We start from the raw sequence: 16,228 nt of genomic DNA on the forward strand, positions 1-16,228 counted from the left end.
GGGGACGGGGCGGGGCGAAGGTGGGACCAAGCCAGTTCTCGCGAGACTAGAGACCAGGAAGACGCCTGCAGAGTCGGCTACCGATGCAGCGGTGGCTGAGGCTGGAGGTGCTGCTGCATCCCGGACTCCTGCCTCCCAGTCTGGCCTAGTCCCTAGGTGAGGAGAGGCGCGGCCAGCCTGGGCTGCCTAGTTGGTCAGTGGTTCTCAGGACCCGACGGGAATTCAGGCTGAGTGCCTGTCGGGCCAAGTAGAAAAGCACCCACACTCCTGACAGAATAAGATGGCGGCAATGGCGCCGGGAGGTGGTGGCAGTGGTAGCGGCGTAAATCCTTTCCTCAGCGATTCGGATGAGGACGACGACGAGGTAGCGGCGACCGAGGACCAGCGGGCAGGACTTCGGCTGGGTGCTGGGGTCGGCCTAGATCCTGGTTCTGCAGGCTCGCTGTCGCCACAGGACCCCATGGCCCTGGGAAGCAGCACGCGGCCGGGGCTCCCTGTGGAGGCGTCAGCTGCTCCGGGGGCTCTGGCGGGCAGCGGAGAGACCCCTTCCCGATTGTCAATCGATGCCATCGCCGCTCAGCTGTTGCGCGATCAGTACTTGCTGACTGCCCTGGAGCTGCACACCGAGCTGTTGGAGAGCGGCCGCGAGCTACCACGGCTGCGCGATTACTTCTCCAATCCTGGCAACTTCGAGAGGCAGAGTGGGACCCCACCAGGGGTGGGGGCGCCTGGGATCCCCGGCGCATCCGTCGTTGGAGGCGCTGGAGGTCGGGAACCGAGTACGACGTCGGGCGGAGGACAGCTCAGTAAGTAGGCGTAGCCTGTCAGACCTGCAGTTGGGGGAGTTAGAGTTACTGTGCAGTTGAAGGGTATTTGTGGGCGGGTTCCGAGTCTAGGGTCGTTTTGAAAATCGAGACTAGGTTGAGCGAGATGAGAGGTATCCTATGTACGGAAAGCGAAAAGATCCTACTGTCGCTCTTCTTTGTATTGGTTTCTGATCTCTGGCAGGTGTTGCACTGCTCCTGGCTCCCTATTGGTGTTGGGACCTATAACATGAGAGTTTCCAGTTTATTGACTATTAAGGCGCTCTACAGAGCTTCCTTATTACTTGGGCATTTTTCTCGAGGCGATTTTCCTTTTCCCCTAGTCCGTTGAATCACACTATGAGGAAATAAATGTTTCTTAGTAATTCTTTGACTCACTTAAGAGAAAGAACAAAACAGGAAACGTCGGTACTCTATACTAAAGTTGAATCCACTGAAGATCTTTTGTCTGTGCTTTCACATTATTTTGTATCATTAATATATGCTAATGAAATGATGGAAGTGGGATTTGTCTGCTTCATACAACGTTGTCTGTTTAAATAATGTCAACATAATTCAGTTTCACTACATTCATTTTACAGGAAAACTGGGGAACAGATAAAGATCTTCTGCCAGCTTTCCTTTTTAACATAGCAGCACTGTGAAGGCTTTTGTTTTTTTCTCTGAATAAGCTAGAGCTTTACTTTTTTTTTTCTTTTCTTTTCTTGCTACAATCATTTTTTAGCAGCATTGTTAATCACTGGCCTAGTCGTTATTTATATATAAGCTTTAAAGAGACTCCTCAGTGTTATCTAAGGGTCTGTACTTTTGAATGGTTCCAGAGGCTTGAAATTGCTAAAACTTGATGGGTGAGGTAAAACTGGGAAGGGTGAGTTTTCTGTCAGAGTAATCCTAAGCACATTTCTTCCTTTTATAACTGTCTAAATTATCTAACGATTATCACCTGACAAACTACCTCACTGGGTCTTAAATTTTCACTTATTTTATATATAGTACTTGATGTACATCCCAGACTTAGTTCTAACCTACATGATAGCCTTTAGTTCTTTTATATTTTATATTAATATAGTCATTTCACTTATTAGCTTGGAGCACCTGCCTCTTATTTTTCAGGAATGAGGGTTAAACCTAGGGCATATGGTAGACAAAACTGCTATATCTCTCTGATGTGTGTTGGGGGGTGGTATTACAGGATGACTACTAATTGAAAAATAAGGACTTTTCATGTTTTATCATTTAAGTGGCAAATCTAATATTTGAACTTGGGTCTCTATCATAACAAATTTTACCACAGCTACTATATTATGTCTGCTTCAAGACACAACTCAGAAAAAGTTAGGGCGGTTTTTGGTATATGGTCAAGTAAAGTATCTAATAATTGAGAGTATGTCTTCACTCAAAATGGCCAATTAACACAGAAGGCAAATGAGGTGATACAAAATTGATAAGATAAAGGATAAAATGAAAAAGCATAGCACTTTATTGAGGTGGGGAATATGAATGTTCTGACAGGAGCATCACTCCCATTTCAACAAGGTATCCACACTGCACAGCATTAAACTCAAAGGTGAACAGTCACAGCGCATGTGATTGTAAGCAATCCAGGATCATCAGCTAAGCTTCCACAGGAAACCAAGCATGTTTTTATTAGATTTTTGTAATATTTCAGAATTTAATACAATATATTTTGATCATATCCATCTTCTGTTTCTTCCCCTAACTCCTCACCCATCAACTTTATGTCTCTCTCTCCTCTTTTTAAATAACCCACCAAGTCCTCATGCTACCCATATGCTCAAGGTTGTGAGTTCATTCACTGGAGCATGGTTATACCCTACCTTGGGCCATGCTCTTAAAGAACTGACTTTCCCGGAGAAGCCATCAACTGTCTCTCTGGCTCCCCCATGTAATTGTATGGACTTGTGAGTCCCTCTCTGCTCATTGTTGGAATGCTGATTGGCCTGATCTTGTTGTGCTGGTTTTATTCAGAGCAACACAGCTGCTGTGAGTTCATGGGTGCCACAGTCTGGGCAGATACTGTTTTGTTCTGGTCCTCCCTAACCTCTGGCTCTTAGGATCTTTCCAACCCCCTCTTTTGCAACAGTTCATTGAGGCTTTGGGGTTAGGATGGGGTGGGTGTGTGTGTGTGTGTGTGTGTGTGTGTGTGTGTGTGTGTGAGAGAGAGAGAGAGAGAGAGAGAGAAAGAGAGAGAGATCTCATTTACACTTCACTGACATTCCCTGATCATTTGTGAGTTTCTACATTAACTACCAGCCAGATCCATGCCCATTTATCAACTATTCTGAATCACATCATCTTAAGAAGGCCAAATTAGCTTGTTGATCAAGAAACTTAACTGCATGGTTGCATGTATTTCTGGTGACAGCATGCATGGTTCAGCCTCAGGGAGAATAAAACAAAGTTGTAAGCATGGGTGTAGCTTTCCAAATTGTCTCACCCATTTAAAAAATTATAAGTCAGTTTGTTTTTAAAACCTGCTAGTCCTGTTGAGGAGGTATAAGATTGCTCAAAGTAATGTCATCAGATTTTTTTTATGTAATTTCTGCCATCTCTCGGTTCTGTATTTGTGTGCTGCCTTAGTTCATACTTACATCTTGCATCTGAACCACCAATTTTACCCTTATTCTATGGCTTGATCTTGTCCTCTTATCTTTCCTCTTACTTTACCCCCCCACCCCCCACTTTACTACTATTAGTTACTGTTGTTAATACAGATTTATAAATTTCTTTCTACTGGGCTACAAATGTGAAGTAATCCTATGCACAAGGTATAAAATATTGACAGAAATAGATAAGATCAAAAGGTGTAAAATGAAACGAGGAGTCATGGTGCACGCATTTAATCTCAGCAGGTTGAGGCGGGCAGATCTCTTGAGTTTGGAGCCAGCCTAGTCTACAGAGCAAGGTGCAGGACTACACAGAGAAAACTTGCCTTGAAAAACAAATAAATAAGCATGTAGTAGACAGGCAAGGCATATAAACATAGTTATTAAGGGAATGTGTCACAAATTAAAAGATATATGTAGAACTTTCAAAATTAGATGAAGGCAGAGGGTATGAAAGCCTCAACGCAAGATAATTCGTGAAATTAATTTTTAAAGTTTTATTTAATGTATTTGTGTGTCTACACACAAGCAGAGGCCAAAGGACAACTATGCAGATTTTAATTTTCTCTTTCCACTTCTAGGAACAGAACTCAGGTTGTTACGCTTTTATCCACTTGAACCAGCTCACTGGCCCTACTTTTATACTATACAGAGATTATGGAATTTCATAATCTATGCCACTATACTTTATTCGTATTCATTCCGTCTTCCTCACTGCTGTCCACCAATTCTCCTTGCTACCCTGTTGTTGGTGGTCCCTTCCCTCCCTCTAAATTTAAATTATCCTCCCTTCTGCTTTTATGTCACATGTATTTCATTACTCCCTTCCCCCACTGCCCTTTAAAATTTCTTCTGCCTACCATGGTCTGCTTTTTACTTTCATCTCACTTTTTTAAATGCATATAGCTCATATGTACATATATAAATTTAAACCTAAAGACCATGGATGAGAGAGAAAATATGTTATTTGTCATTTTGAATTGGGATTATTTCATTTAACATAATTCATCCATTTAACTACAGTCCACCCACTTTTCTAGAGATACCATGATTTCATTTTTCTGTCTACAAAAATTTGTCATGCTTTTTATGTTTGTGCATTGTTGTGAATAGTAGAGAAATAACTGTGACTCATTGACAATATTTCAGGTTTATATACCCACAAGTGGTGCAGCTGGGTCATATGATAGGTCTATGAGATTTTTTTAGGAGCTTCCACACTGACTTCCATAATGGCTGTATGAGCATACATTTCCATCAGTGGTATATAAGGCTTTCTCTTTCCAAACATCATCACCAATATCTGCTGTTTTCACTTGGTAGTACCATTTTTAATGTTTTTCTTTTAAATTTCTTTATTTTATGCTTATGAGTGTGTTCTGCCTGCATGTATGCTATGGACTGTATGTATGTTTGGTAGCTGTAGGGTTAGAAGAGGGCATCAGACAGCTACAGTTTGAGTTACAGATGGTTGCGAGCCATCATGTGGATGCTGAAAACTAAATTTAAGTCCTCTGCAGGAATAACAAAGACCCTTCTTAACTACTGAACCATCTCTCTAAGTCCTGACAACAGTCATTCTCACTAAGACAAATGCAATCTCAAACAGAATTATTTTTTTATCTCCTTGAAGACTAAAGGTGTTAACCATTTCTTCAAATATTTACTGGTGGTCACTTCCTTTTTTTTTTTTTTTTTTTTTTTTCTTGGAGAACTATCTGTCTGGTTTCTTAGCCCATTTGTTGATTTGATAATTTGTTTGGTTAATTTTTTTCTTCCTGTTTGGAGGCACTTTTTTTTTTCCTTTTTTTTATATAATTTTATTAGATATCATTTTTTATTTACATTTCAAATATTATTCCCTTTCCCGGTTTCCCGGACATGAGCCCCCATCCCATCCCCCACCCCTTCTTCTAGAAGGGTATTCCACTCCCCATCTACCACTCTTCTTGCCACCCCCCATTCCCCTACACTGGGAAGTCCAACCTTGGCAGGACCAAGGGCTTCTCCTTTCACTGGTGCCCAACAAGGCCATCCTCTGCTACATATTCAGTTGGAGCCATGGGTAAGGCATTATATAGTCTTTGGGTAGTGGTTTAGTCCCTGGTAGCTCTGATTGGTTGGCATTGTTTTTCTTATGGAGTTGCAAGGCCCTTCAGCTCTTTCAAACCTTAATCTAATTCCTCCAATGGGGGGTTCCCGATCTCAGTTCAGTGGTTTGCTGCTAGCATTTGACATGCTCCAACTGTATTTCTCAACAGATATCTATGTGGTGTTCCTGACAGCATGCACTTCTTAGCTTCATCAATCTTACCTAGTTTTGGTGGCTGTATATAAAAATAGGGCACATGTCGGGCAAGCTCTGAATGGCCAGTTCTTCAATCTCTGCTCCTAAACGTTGCCTACATATCCCCTCCTATGATTATTTTTGTTCCCCCTTTTAAGAATGAGTGAAGGAGGGTTGGGGATTTAGCTCAGTGGTAGAGCGCTTGCCTAGGAAGCGCAAGGCCCTGGGTTCGGTCCCCAGCTCCGGGGGGGGGAAAAAAATGAGTGAAGGATCTGCATTTTGGTCATCCTTCTTCTTGAGCTTCATTTGAGCTATGGATTTTATCTTGGATAATTCGAGCATTTGGGCATATCATGTGTGTTTTTCTGTGATTGGGTTACCTCACTCAGGATGACATTTTTCTAGCTCAATCCATTTGTCTATGAATTTCATGAAATCATTGTTTTTGATAGCTGAGTAGTACTCCATTGTATAGATGTACAACATTTTCTGTATCCATCCCTCTTTTGAAGGGCATATGGGTTCTTTCCAGCTTCTGGCTATTAAAAATAAGGCTTCTATGAACAGAGTGGAGCACATGTGTCTTTATTGTATGTTGGCGCATCTTTTGGGTATATGCCCAGGAGAGATATAGCTGAGTCTTCAGGTAATGGAATGTCCAATTTTCTGAAGAACATCCAGACTGATTTCCAGAGTGGTTGTACCAGTCTGCAATCCCACCGACAATGAAGGAGTGTTCCTCTTTCTCTGCATCCTCACCAGCATCTGTTGTCACCTAAGTTTTTGATCTTAGCCATTCTGACTGGTGTGAGGTAGAATCTCAGGGTTGTTTTGATTTGCATTTCCCTGAAGACATAATGTTGAGCACTTCTTTAGGTACATCTCAGCCATTTAATATTCCTCAGCTGAGACTTCTTTATATAACTCTGTAACCCTTCTTTTGATAGAATTATTTGGCTCTCTGGAGTCTAACTTCTCAAGTTTTTTGTGTATTTTGGATTTAGCCCTCTATCAGATGTAGGATTGGTAAAGATCATTTCCCAATCCATTGGTTGCCGTTTATCCCAATGACAATATCCTTTCCCTTACAGAAGCTTTGCAGTTTTATGAGGTCCCATTTGTCAATTCTTGATCTTAGAGTATAAGCCACTGGTGTTTTGTTCAGGAAATTTTCCCCAGTGCCCATGTGTTCTAGACCCTTCCCCCACTTTTTCTTCTATTAGTTTGAGTGTATCTGGTTTGATGTGTAGGTCCTTGATCCAGGATCGATCTGTATTCTTCTACCTGCTGACCTCCAGTTGAACCAGCACCATTTGTTGAAAGTGCTATCTTTTTTCCATTAGATGGTTTTAGCTCCTTTGACAGAGATCAAATTATCCTAAGTGTGTGGGTTCATTTCTAGGTCTTCAATTCTATTCTACTGATCTATCTACCTGTCTCTGTACCAATACCATACAGTTTTTATCACCATTACTCTGTAATACTGCTTGACTTCAGGGATGGTTATTTCCCCAGAAGTTCTTTTATAGTTGAGTATAGTTTTCACTATCCTGGGTTTTTTGTTGTTCTAAAAGAATTTGCAAATTGCTCTTTCTATCGCTATGAAGAATTGAGTTACAATTTTGATGGGGATTGCATTAAATTTGTAGATTGCTTTTGGCAAAATGGGCATTGTTACTATATTAATCCTGCCAGTCCGTGAGCATGGGAGGTCTTTCCATCTTCTGAGATCTTTAATTTCTTCTTGAAGTTCTTGTCATACAGATCTTTCACTTGCTTGGTTAGAGTCACACCAAGGTATTTTATATTATCTGGGACTACTGTAAAGGGTGGTATTTCCCTCATTTCTTTCTCAGCTTGTTTATCCTTTGAATAGAGAAAGGCTACGAATTTGTTTCAGTTAATTTTATACCCAGTCACTTTGCCAAAGTTGTTTATCAGGCTTAGTAGTTCTCTGGTGGAACTTTTCCAGTCACTTATGTCTACTATCATATCATCTGCAAATAGTGATATTTTGACTTCTTCCTTTCCAATTTGTATCTCTTTGACTTCCTCTTGTTGTCTGATTGCTCTGGCTAGGAATTCAAGTACTATATTGAATAGTTAGGGAGAGAGTGGGCAGCCTTGTCTAGTCCCTAATTTTGGTGGGATTGCTTCAAGTTTCTCTTCATTTAGTTTAATGTTAGCTACTGGTTTGCTGTATACTGCTTTTACTATGTTAAGGTATGGGCCTTGAATTCCTGATCTTTCCAGGACTTTTATCATGAAGTGGTGTTGAATTTTGTCAAATGCTTTCTCAGCATCTAATGAAATGATCATGTGGTTTTTATCTTTGAGTTTCTTTATATAGTGGATTATGTTGATGGTTTTCTGTATATTGAACCATCCCTGCATCGCTGGGATGAAGCCTACTTGATCATGATGGAAGATCATTTTGATGTGGTCTTGGATTCGGTTTGCAAGAATTTTATTGGGTATTTTTGCACCAATATTCATAAGGGAAATTGGTCTTAAGTTTTCTTTCTTTGTTGGGTCTTTGTATGATTAAGGTATAAGAGTAATTGGGGCTTCATAGAAGGAATTTGGTAGTGCTGTCTATTTCTATTTTGTGGAATAGTTTGGACAGAATTGGTATGAGGTCTTCTATGAAGGTCTGATAGAATTCTCCACTAATCCTGTCTGGTCCTAGGCTCTTTTTGATTGGAAGACTTTAAATAACTACTTCTTTTTCTTTAGGAGTTATGAGGTTGTTTCCATAGTTTATCTGCTCCTGATTTCACTTTGGTACCTGGTATTTGTCTAGAAAATTGTCCATTTCCTTTACATTTTCCACTTTTGTTGAATATAGGCTTTTGTTGTAGGATCTGATGATTTTTTAATTTCCTCAGATTCTGTTGTTATGTCTCCCTTTTCATTTCTGATCTTGTTAATTTGGATACTGTTCTGTGCTCTCTGGTTAGTCTGGCTAATGCTTTATCTATCTTGTTGATTTTCTCAAAGAATCAGCTCCTGCTTTTGTTGATTCTTTGTATAGTCTTTTTGTTTCTACTTGGTTGATTTCAGCCCTGAGTTTGATTATTTCCTGCCTTCTACTCCTCTTGGGTGTATTTGCTTCTTTTTGTTCTAGAGCTTTTAGATATGCTGTCAAGCTGCTGATGTATGCGCCTTCCTGTTTCTCTTTGCAGGCAATCAGAGCTATGAATTTTCCTCTTAGCACTACTTTCATTGTGTCCCATAAGTTTGAGTTTGTTGTGCCTTCACTTTCATTAAATTCTAAGAAATCTTTAATTTCTTTATTTCTTCCTTGACCAAGTTATCATTTAGTAGAGCATTGTTCAACTTCCATGTCTATGTGGTATTTCTGTCCTTCTTATTGTTATTGAAGACCAGCCTTAGTCCATGGTGATCTGATAGGATGCATGGGATTATTTTTATCTTCCTGTATCTGTTGAGGCCTGTTTTGTGACCAATTATCCGGACAATTTTGGAAGGTACCATGAGGTGATGAGAAGAAGTTATTTCATTTGTTTTAGGATGAAATGTTCTATAAATATCTTTTAAATCCATTTGGTTCATAACTTCTGTTAGTTTCTCTATGTCTCTGTGATCTGTCCATTGATGAGAGTGGGGTATTGAAATCTCTTAGTATTATTATGAGAGGTGCAATGTGCGACTTGAGCTTTAGTAAGGTTTCTTTTATGAATGTAGGTGCCCTTGCATTTGGAGCATAGATATTTAGGATTGAGAGTTCATCTTGGTGGATTTTTCCTTTGATGTATTGAAATGTCCTTCCTTGTCTTTTTTGATGACTTTTGGTTAAAAGTCGGTTGTATTCAACGTTAGAATGACTACTTCACCTTGTTTCTTTGGACCATTTACTTGGAAAATTGTTTTCCAGACTTTTACTCTGAGGCAGTGTCTGTCTTTGTGTCTGAGGTGTGTTTGCTGTTACACAAATTTTATTGGGGAATTGAGTCCATTGATGTTGAAAGATATTAAGGAATAGTGATTGTTGCTTCCTGTGATTTTTGTTGGTAGAGGTGGAATTATGTTTGTGTGTCTCTTTTCTTTTGGTGTCGTTGCAAGGACATTACTTTGTTTTTTCTAGGGTGTAGTTTGCCTCCTTGTGTTCGAGTTTTCCATCTATTATCCTTTGTAGGGCTGGATTTGTAGAAAGATATTGTGTAAATTTAGTTTTGTCATGAAACATCTCGGTTTCTCTATCTATGTTAATTGAGAATTTTGCTGGCATTTATAGTAGCCTGGGCTGGCATTTGTGTTCTCTTAGGGTCTGTATGACATCTTCCCATGATCTTCTGGCTCTCATAGTCTCTGGTGAAAAGTCTGGTGTAATTCTGATAAGTCTGCCTTTACGCGTTACTTGACCCTTAGTGCTTTTAAAATTCTTTCTTTGTTTTTTGCATTTGGTGTTTTTACTATTGTGTGATGGTAGGAATTTTTTTATGGTCCAATCTATTTGGAGTTCTGTATCCTTCTTGTGTGTTTATGGGCATCTCTTTCTTTAGGTTAGGCAAGTTTTCTTCCACAATTTTGTCAAATATATTTACTGGCCCTTTAAGTTGGGAGTCTTCATTCTCTTTTATACCTACTATTCTTAAGTTTGATCTTTTCTTTGTGTCCTGGATTTCTTGGATGTTTTTGTTTAGGAGCTTTTCGTGTTTTATATTAGCTTTGAAGGTTGTGTCGATGTTTTCTATGGTATCTTCTGCCGCTGAGATTCTCTCTTCTATCTCTTGTATTCTGTTGGTGATACTTGCATCTATGACGCCTGATCTCTTCCCTGGGTTTTCTATCTCCAGGGTTTTTCCTTTGTGCTTTCTTTATTGTTTCTGCTTCCATTTTTAAATCCTGGAGGGTTTTGTTCATTTCCTTCTCCTGTTTGGTTGTGTTTTCCTGTAATTCTCTAAGGGATTTTTGTATTTCCTAAAGGGCTTCTACTGGTTAATTGTGTTGTCCTGTATTGTCGGCGCCTGCACCGCCAGTGTGTGAATATCGGGCATAGGTCTTCGGGATTGAAAGAAAACACGTACACTGGTCACCCGTTTTCAGCGAGTGCCACCAAGGCTTTACTGAGATCTCCTTATATACCAGAGGCAAAAGCCGTGGAAAACAACAAGGCAGGTGAAAATCCCCAACCAGGAAAACAAGAAAAGTCTGTGTGGTGAAAGTTCCAGCCCAATCAGGGGCATAAACAACTTCTTAAACAACAACAAACAGGAAGTCTCGGTGGGGAGGAAGGGTGCCATGGAAAATCCCAGCCCCAAATCAGGGGCTAAGAGCAGCTGCCAAGGGTGTAAACAATTTCTTGCTATAGCAAGCTAAAAGGCTCAGCGAGGGGGGAGGGAAACACCAAGGTAGGGCCCAACACTGTATTTTTTTAAGGGAGTTATTTATGTCCTTCTTAAAGTCCTCCATCATCATCATCATAAAATGTGATTTTAATCTAAATCTTGCTTTCCCGGTGTGTTCAGATATCCAGTATTTGCTTTGGTGTGAGAACTGGGCTCTGATGATGCCAAGTAGTCTTGGTTTCTGTTGCTTAGGTTTCTGTACTTTCCTCTTGCCATCAGGTTGTCTCTGGTGTTAGCTTGTCTTGCTGTCTCTGACAGTGGTTTGACCCTCCTATAGGCCTGTGCACTCCTGTAGACCTGTTTTCTTTCAGCTGGATCTGGGAACAGAGAGCTCTGCTCTCAGGTGTGTAGGCGCTCCTGGTGACTGGCTTTAGGCTCTCAGAGCTGGCAGAAACCTGAAAGGTTCTGCCCTTGACTGCTCCTAGGTCCCTGTGCCCAGGGGAACAAATGGCACGAGGCCATTTCCTCTTGTGTTGAGAATCTGGGCAGAGAGTAGTCTCTGAGTTCTCAGGAGTGTCTGCACTTCTGAGGGTCCAGCTCTCTCCTGGTCTTTAGTTTTTAAGAGTTCTTTATTTAGTCTAGGTATTAGTCTCTGTCCTATGTGTGTTTCTTTCTTGATTTTTTTTTTAAATTTCACTTTAAATATGTTTGGGTACAGATTGGAAGATAATTCTACTTTTAGCTTGTTTATTATAAAGTTAATGGTCATGTTGGTGTCTGCATTTATAAGTTAATTCTAATGGCTTATTTAAACCAAAGAATAATTCTTAATGAATTCTATGTTTAACTCTTCTCCCTCTCCTCTACTCCCAGTGTTCAAAATTAACCTAGGATGCCACACATTCTACACAAGCTTTCTGCCACAAAACTTTGTATTATTCAGCTTTCCTTCCCTCCCTCCCCTTCCTCCCTCCCTCCCTCCCTCCCTTCCTTTCTTCCTTCCTTCCTTTTTCCCCCACTTAAAACAGGATTTTCTGGGTTGCCAGATAGCCTTTGAACTCTTTCTGTGGAAAAAGCATACCTTAAATTCCTGGCCCAGCCTCCTGAAAAGCCATAAATATGAAGCTGAAGTGGCTGGCTAGTTATTTAACTATTCAGAGTTACTTCCTCATGTCCAAAACAGTTCTTTCCAACCCTCTTTATAATTAGCAAAAGTTGGTATTACAGGAAAGAAAAGTGACCCACTTTAGAATTTGCTCCCAGTTTTGTCAACTATATGATAAAATTTCACTTTAAAATACATTATAGGTAGCAGTAAAGTCTTTCCTTTAAGTAGTCTTCTTTCTGCCTCACAGACATGTTTTGTAAGTAATTAATCTTACTCACGTTTCTTCAGTACCTAATATATTCCTAAACTGGTTCTTGATAACTTTTCCTGACACATTCACATATTCATGTGTCTAGGACCCCTGAATGAGACTCACGGAGGCACTGATCAATGCAAAAGCTAGAGGAGCTTTATTGATCCAACTCTCGATTGTGGTCAACTCCCTTCGGAGAGAGATGACCCTGAGCAGACTCTACTAGGGAGTTATATACCTTTGATAGAGGCAGATTTCTAACAATAAGGGCAGAATTTGAGCAATGGTAACTAGGCAGGGTACTATTGATGGGCCGAAGTGACCTCCAAACTGATTCGTGGTCAGTGGACCTTTCGAGGGGTTTGGTGGGGGGGGGGGGGGGTTACAGGTGACTTTGTTCAACAGTTTGGCTTGCTGCTGTTCCAGGAACTAAATTAGCTCTACTCCTCCTGGAAGGGAAGGGTCTTTTCGTGCTCGGAGGTTTGTGGTGGATTTTTCCCACTGGCCTCAGATTGACCCCAACTCTGTCTCTTTCCCATGCTCTTGAAAGGAAGTCCCTACATGTGTTCTTTTTCCTGAAATCCCACTCTTGAGTTGCAGGTCTGTTTCTTTCTATAAAATGCTGATAGTAGTAACTCTTCTGCATGGAGTTGTTTTTGAAAGTTAACTAAGTTGTCTATAAAGTATCTGCCACATAATAACTGGTCAGAAAGAATGCTAATAAATAATTCATAGATTATACTCATCCTTACCGCCTAACAACCTGGCATAAGGTTAAAAAAAAAAATCACTTAGTGTTATCAAAATTTTAACTTACATAAATGGTTTGTTGATTATTTCAGCCTATAAGTTTCTAAGTTTAAATATTTTGACCTTAAAATTCAACTTATAGAATCTGGTGACCAGGCTGAAAATTAGAAGATAGAAAGTCTACTCTTAGCTTGTGCATAGATTTAATAAAGTAATTGATTTGTTATCTACATATGTGACTTAATTCTCATTGTTTATTGACTGATTTACAGCAAGGAGCAAGTCTTACTAAATTTTTGTTTAACTCCAGCCAAGGTTAGCAAGTTGATTTAATAAATACATAATCTTCATTTCTAATCTGTAAGATGACAAACTTGGACCATCTCTAAATTTTATTCTACTGGCAAACTATTTTGAAGTGGTGTCTAGTGAACATGAGACCCAGCATGGGAGAAAAGCAGCTGGCAGTGGAAGACTCCCCACACAGTTCTGTTGTCTTTTTAATTCATGAGTGATCTAGGTCTTCGTGCAAACATCAGCTTTTTTAAACACTAGGTTAAATATGCTTCTCAGGTGTTTATAATCCTTTGCTACCAAAGTTTTTCTCTGCCGACTTTTAATATTTTCTATTCTTTTGGTTTGCAGCGATTTGATTATGATATTCCTACATTTCTGTACTCTTTGGTGTCCTCTGTTTTAAATCTGTATCTGCCTTACCTTTTGTTTATCTGCGATTGCTTCCACTTCTATATACCTTAAACATTTTTTTTTTGTTCCATGGAAAAAATTCTGTACTTTCTGTTTTACTCTGTTTTCTTTATTCTTCATGTTGAATGCTATCTTTAATCTTTTTAAAATCCTCGTTTGTGTATGTCTGTGTACCTGTGCCCAGGAGTCACTTAAAGAGGTTGATTCCTTCTTCACTATCGAGCCCAAGGACTGACCACGTGTCATTAGACTTGACAGCAAGTGCTTTATACACTGAGCCCATCTCAGCACCCCTGTATTACTTTTACTCTGTTGCGTTTATTCTGTTATATTCTGCATTGAAATTTTGGTATGAAGCATTTGTTTTCCAGGTCTACTGATATTTTTAGAATTTCCTTTGGTATTTTTTTATATTCTGGTTTTTTCTGCTAGGATTTCTTATCCTGTTGTTGTTGTTGTATTAAAACATGACCAAGACAACTTGTAGAAAGAAGGGTTTTTTGGGCTTACGGTTTCAAATAGATAAGTGTCCATCACCATTGAGGATAGCAGAGTGACAGCAGGCAGGCAGACATGGTTGCAGAACAGCTGAGACCTCACATCTTACACAACCAACAGGAGGCAGAGAGAAAGACCAGGCCTGTGTCCAACGACACACCGGTTCCAGCAAGCTGACATCTTCTAAGTCTCCCCAAATGCCAATAACTGGGGACCAAGTCTTCAAATGCCCAAGACTTATAGTGAACACCTCATTAAAACCACACACTTTCATTCCCTGACCATATCTTTTCTCTTCTTTTATTGGATAATTTTTTATTTACATTTTAAATGTTATTCCCTTTTCCGGTTTCCCCTCCAGAAACCCCCTGACCCATCCCCTCTCCCCCTCCTTCTATGAGGGTGCTCCCTCACCCACTCCCTCCCACCTCCCCGCCCCGACATTCCCCTACACTGGGGCATCCAACCATGGCAGGACCAAGGGCTTCTTCTCCCATTGATGCCCGATAGGGCCATCCTCTACTACATATGGGACTGGAGCCATAGATCCATCCCTGTGTACTCTTGGGATGGTGGTATAGTCCCTGGGAGCTCTGGTATTGTTGTTATTAGGGGGTTGCAAGTCCCTTCAGCTCCTTTAGTCCTTTCTCTAACTTCTCCATTGGGGACCTCTTCTCAGTTCAATGGTTGGCTGCAAGCGTCTGCCTCTGTATTTGTCAGGCTCTACCTCTCAGGAGGCAGCTATATCAGGCTCCTGTCAGCATGTACATTTTGGCATCACTCACTGACCATAGTTTTATCAGCTGTTTTAAAATCTTTTGTGTCCTGATTGTCACATATAGCTTTCTTGAAATTTATCCTGTTTGCTGATATTTCCTCCAGGGACTGGATGATTCTTTGGTGTTCTAGTTTATGAAGTCACTTTGGTCTGTATGATAAACAGTGTTTATGATAGATTGTTAAGACTGGATTTTGGTCTGGTTTTTCCAGTGTTTTATGTTTTCAGTCAACAATTATCTAGTCCAGACTAAATGTACAAAGTCTTTGAGGTGGGCGTTCAGATAACTATTTGGGGGAGGTGGCTATTGTGTGGTTGGAATGTTTGGTTGGTTAACTGGTTCTGGCTAGTTGTACTACTTATAATATGCTCTATGTGTGCTTGGTTCATAAGTAGGACATATATTTGGATAGGTAAACATAATTACCTAAAGTAGTTGAACTGGTTTGAGCATTTTTAAAATTTTTTTAATTTTTTTGAGCACTTTTACCTTTTTTTGTTTAATAGAACTTCTAGAACTTAGAGTCATAGTTTTGTTAAATGAAAATATTTATGGGTATTTGAATTAAAATCTCCTATTTTGCGACTAAGTAAAAAACTGTTCTGTTAACTTTTCTCTTTTATAGATCGAGCTGGGAGCATTAGTACTCTTGATTCATTAGACTTTGCAAGATATTCAGATGATGGTAACAGGGAAACAGATGAAAGAGTGGCGGGTAAGTAAGACTAGGAAGATAGATTTGGATTCTTTCACCTTCCAGAAATAATAAAGTGAGCTGAAGAATTACCTTCCTCCTACTCTACTAATGTCAGAATACCTAATTATTAAACAAAGTTGTGACAACTAATTAATTACATTGGAGATACCCCAGCTTTCTGTTTTGGTGGCATTAGCAGTTTTAGTATAAACCAACAATTTGTGGCAAGCTATTAGCAACTGCTGTAAAAAGAGTTTTATGTTATGAGTTGCATAGTTCAAAGACAGAACTAATTGTACCTTAGCCTCATTCTCTTGATAACCCCAGCCAGGGCCAACATTCACATGTGTCTATCAGTACAACTTTGGATTTTAAAGCTGGTTGA

General features: G+C 40.0%; 1 protein-coding gene across 33 annotated transcripts in view; it reads left to right on the top strand.

Moving 5' to 3' along the window:
- The first annotated feature begins 41 nt into the window (after positions 1–41).
- Relch (RAB11 binding and LisH domain, coiled-coil and HEAT repeat containing) overlaps positions 42–16,228 on the top strand; it is a 94,968-nt gene continuing 78,781 nt past the window's right edge. For 32 of the 33 annotated variants that reach the window (XR_015635244.1, XR_015635240.1, XR_015635245.1 and 29 more), the window contains exons 1-2: positions 64–806; positions 15,772–15,861. Coding sequence is in view for 10 of the 33 variants with exons in the window: in XM_087581103.1 (XP_087437229.1) it covers positions 281–806; positions 15,772–15,861 (616 nt within the window). In the remaining 23 variants the exon portion in view is untranslated. 33 annotated transcript variants of the gene reach the window in all.

This window comes from Rattus norvegicus, chromosome 13, assembly GCF_021556685.1.
Source record: "Rattus norvegicus strain SHRSP/BbbUtx chromosome 13, alternate assembly SHRSP_T2T, whole genome shotgun sequence".
Classification (NCBI taxonomy): Eukaryota; Metazoa; Chordata; class Mammalia; order Rodentia; family Muridae; genus Rattus; species Rattus norvegicus.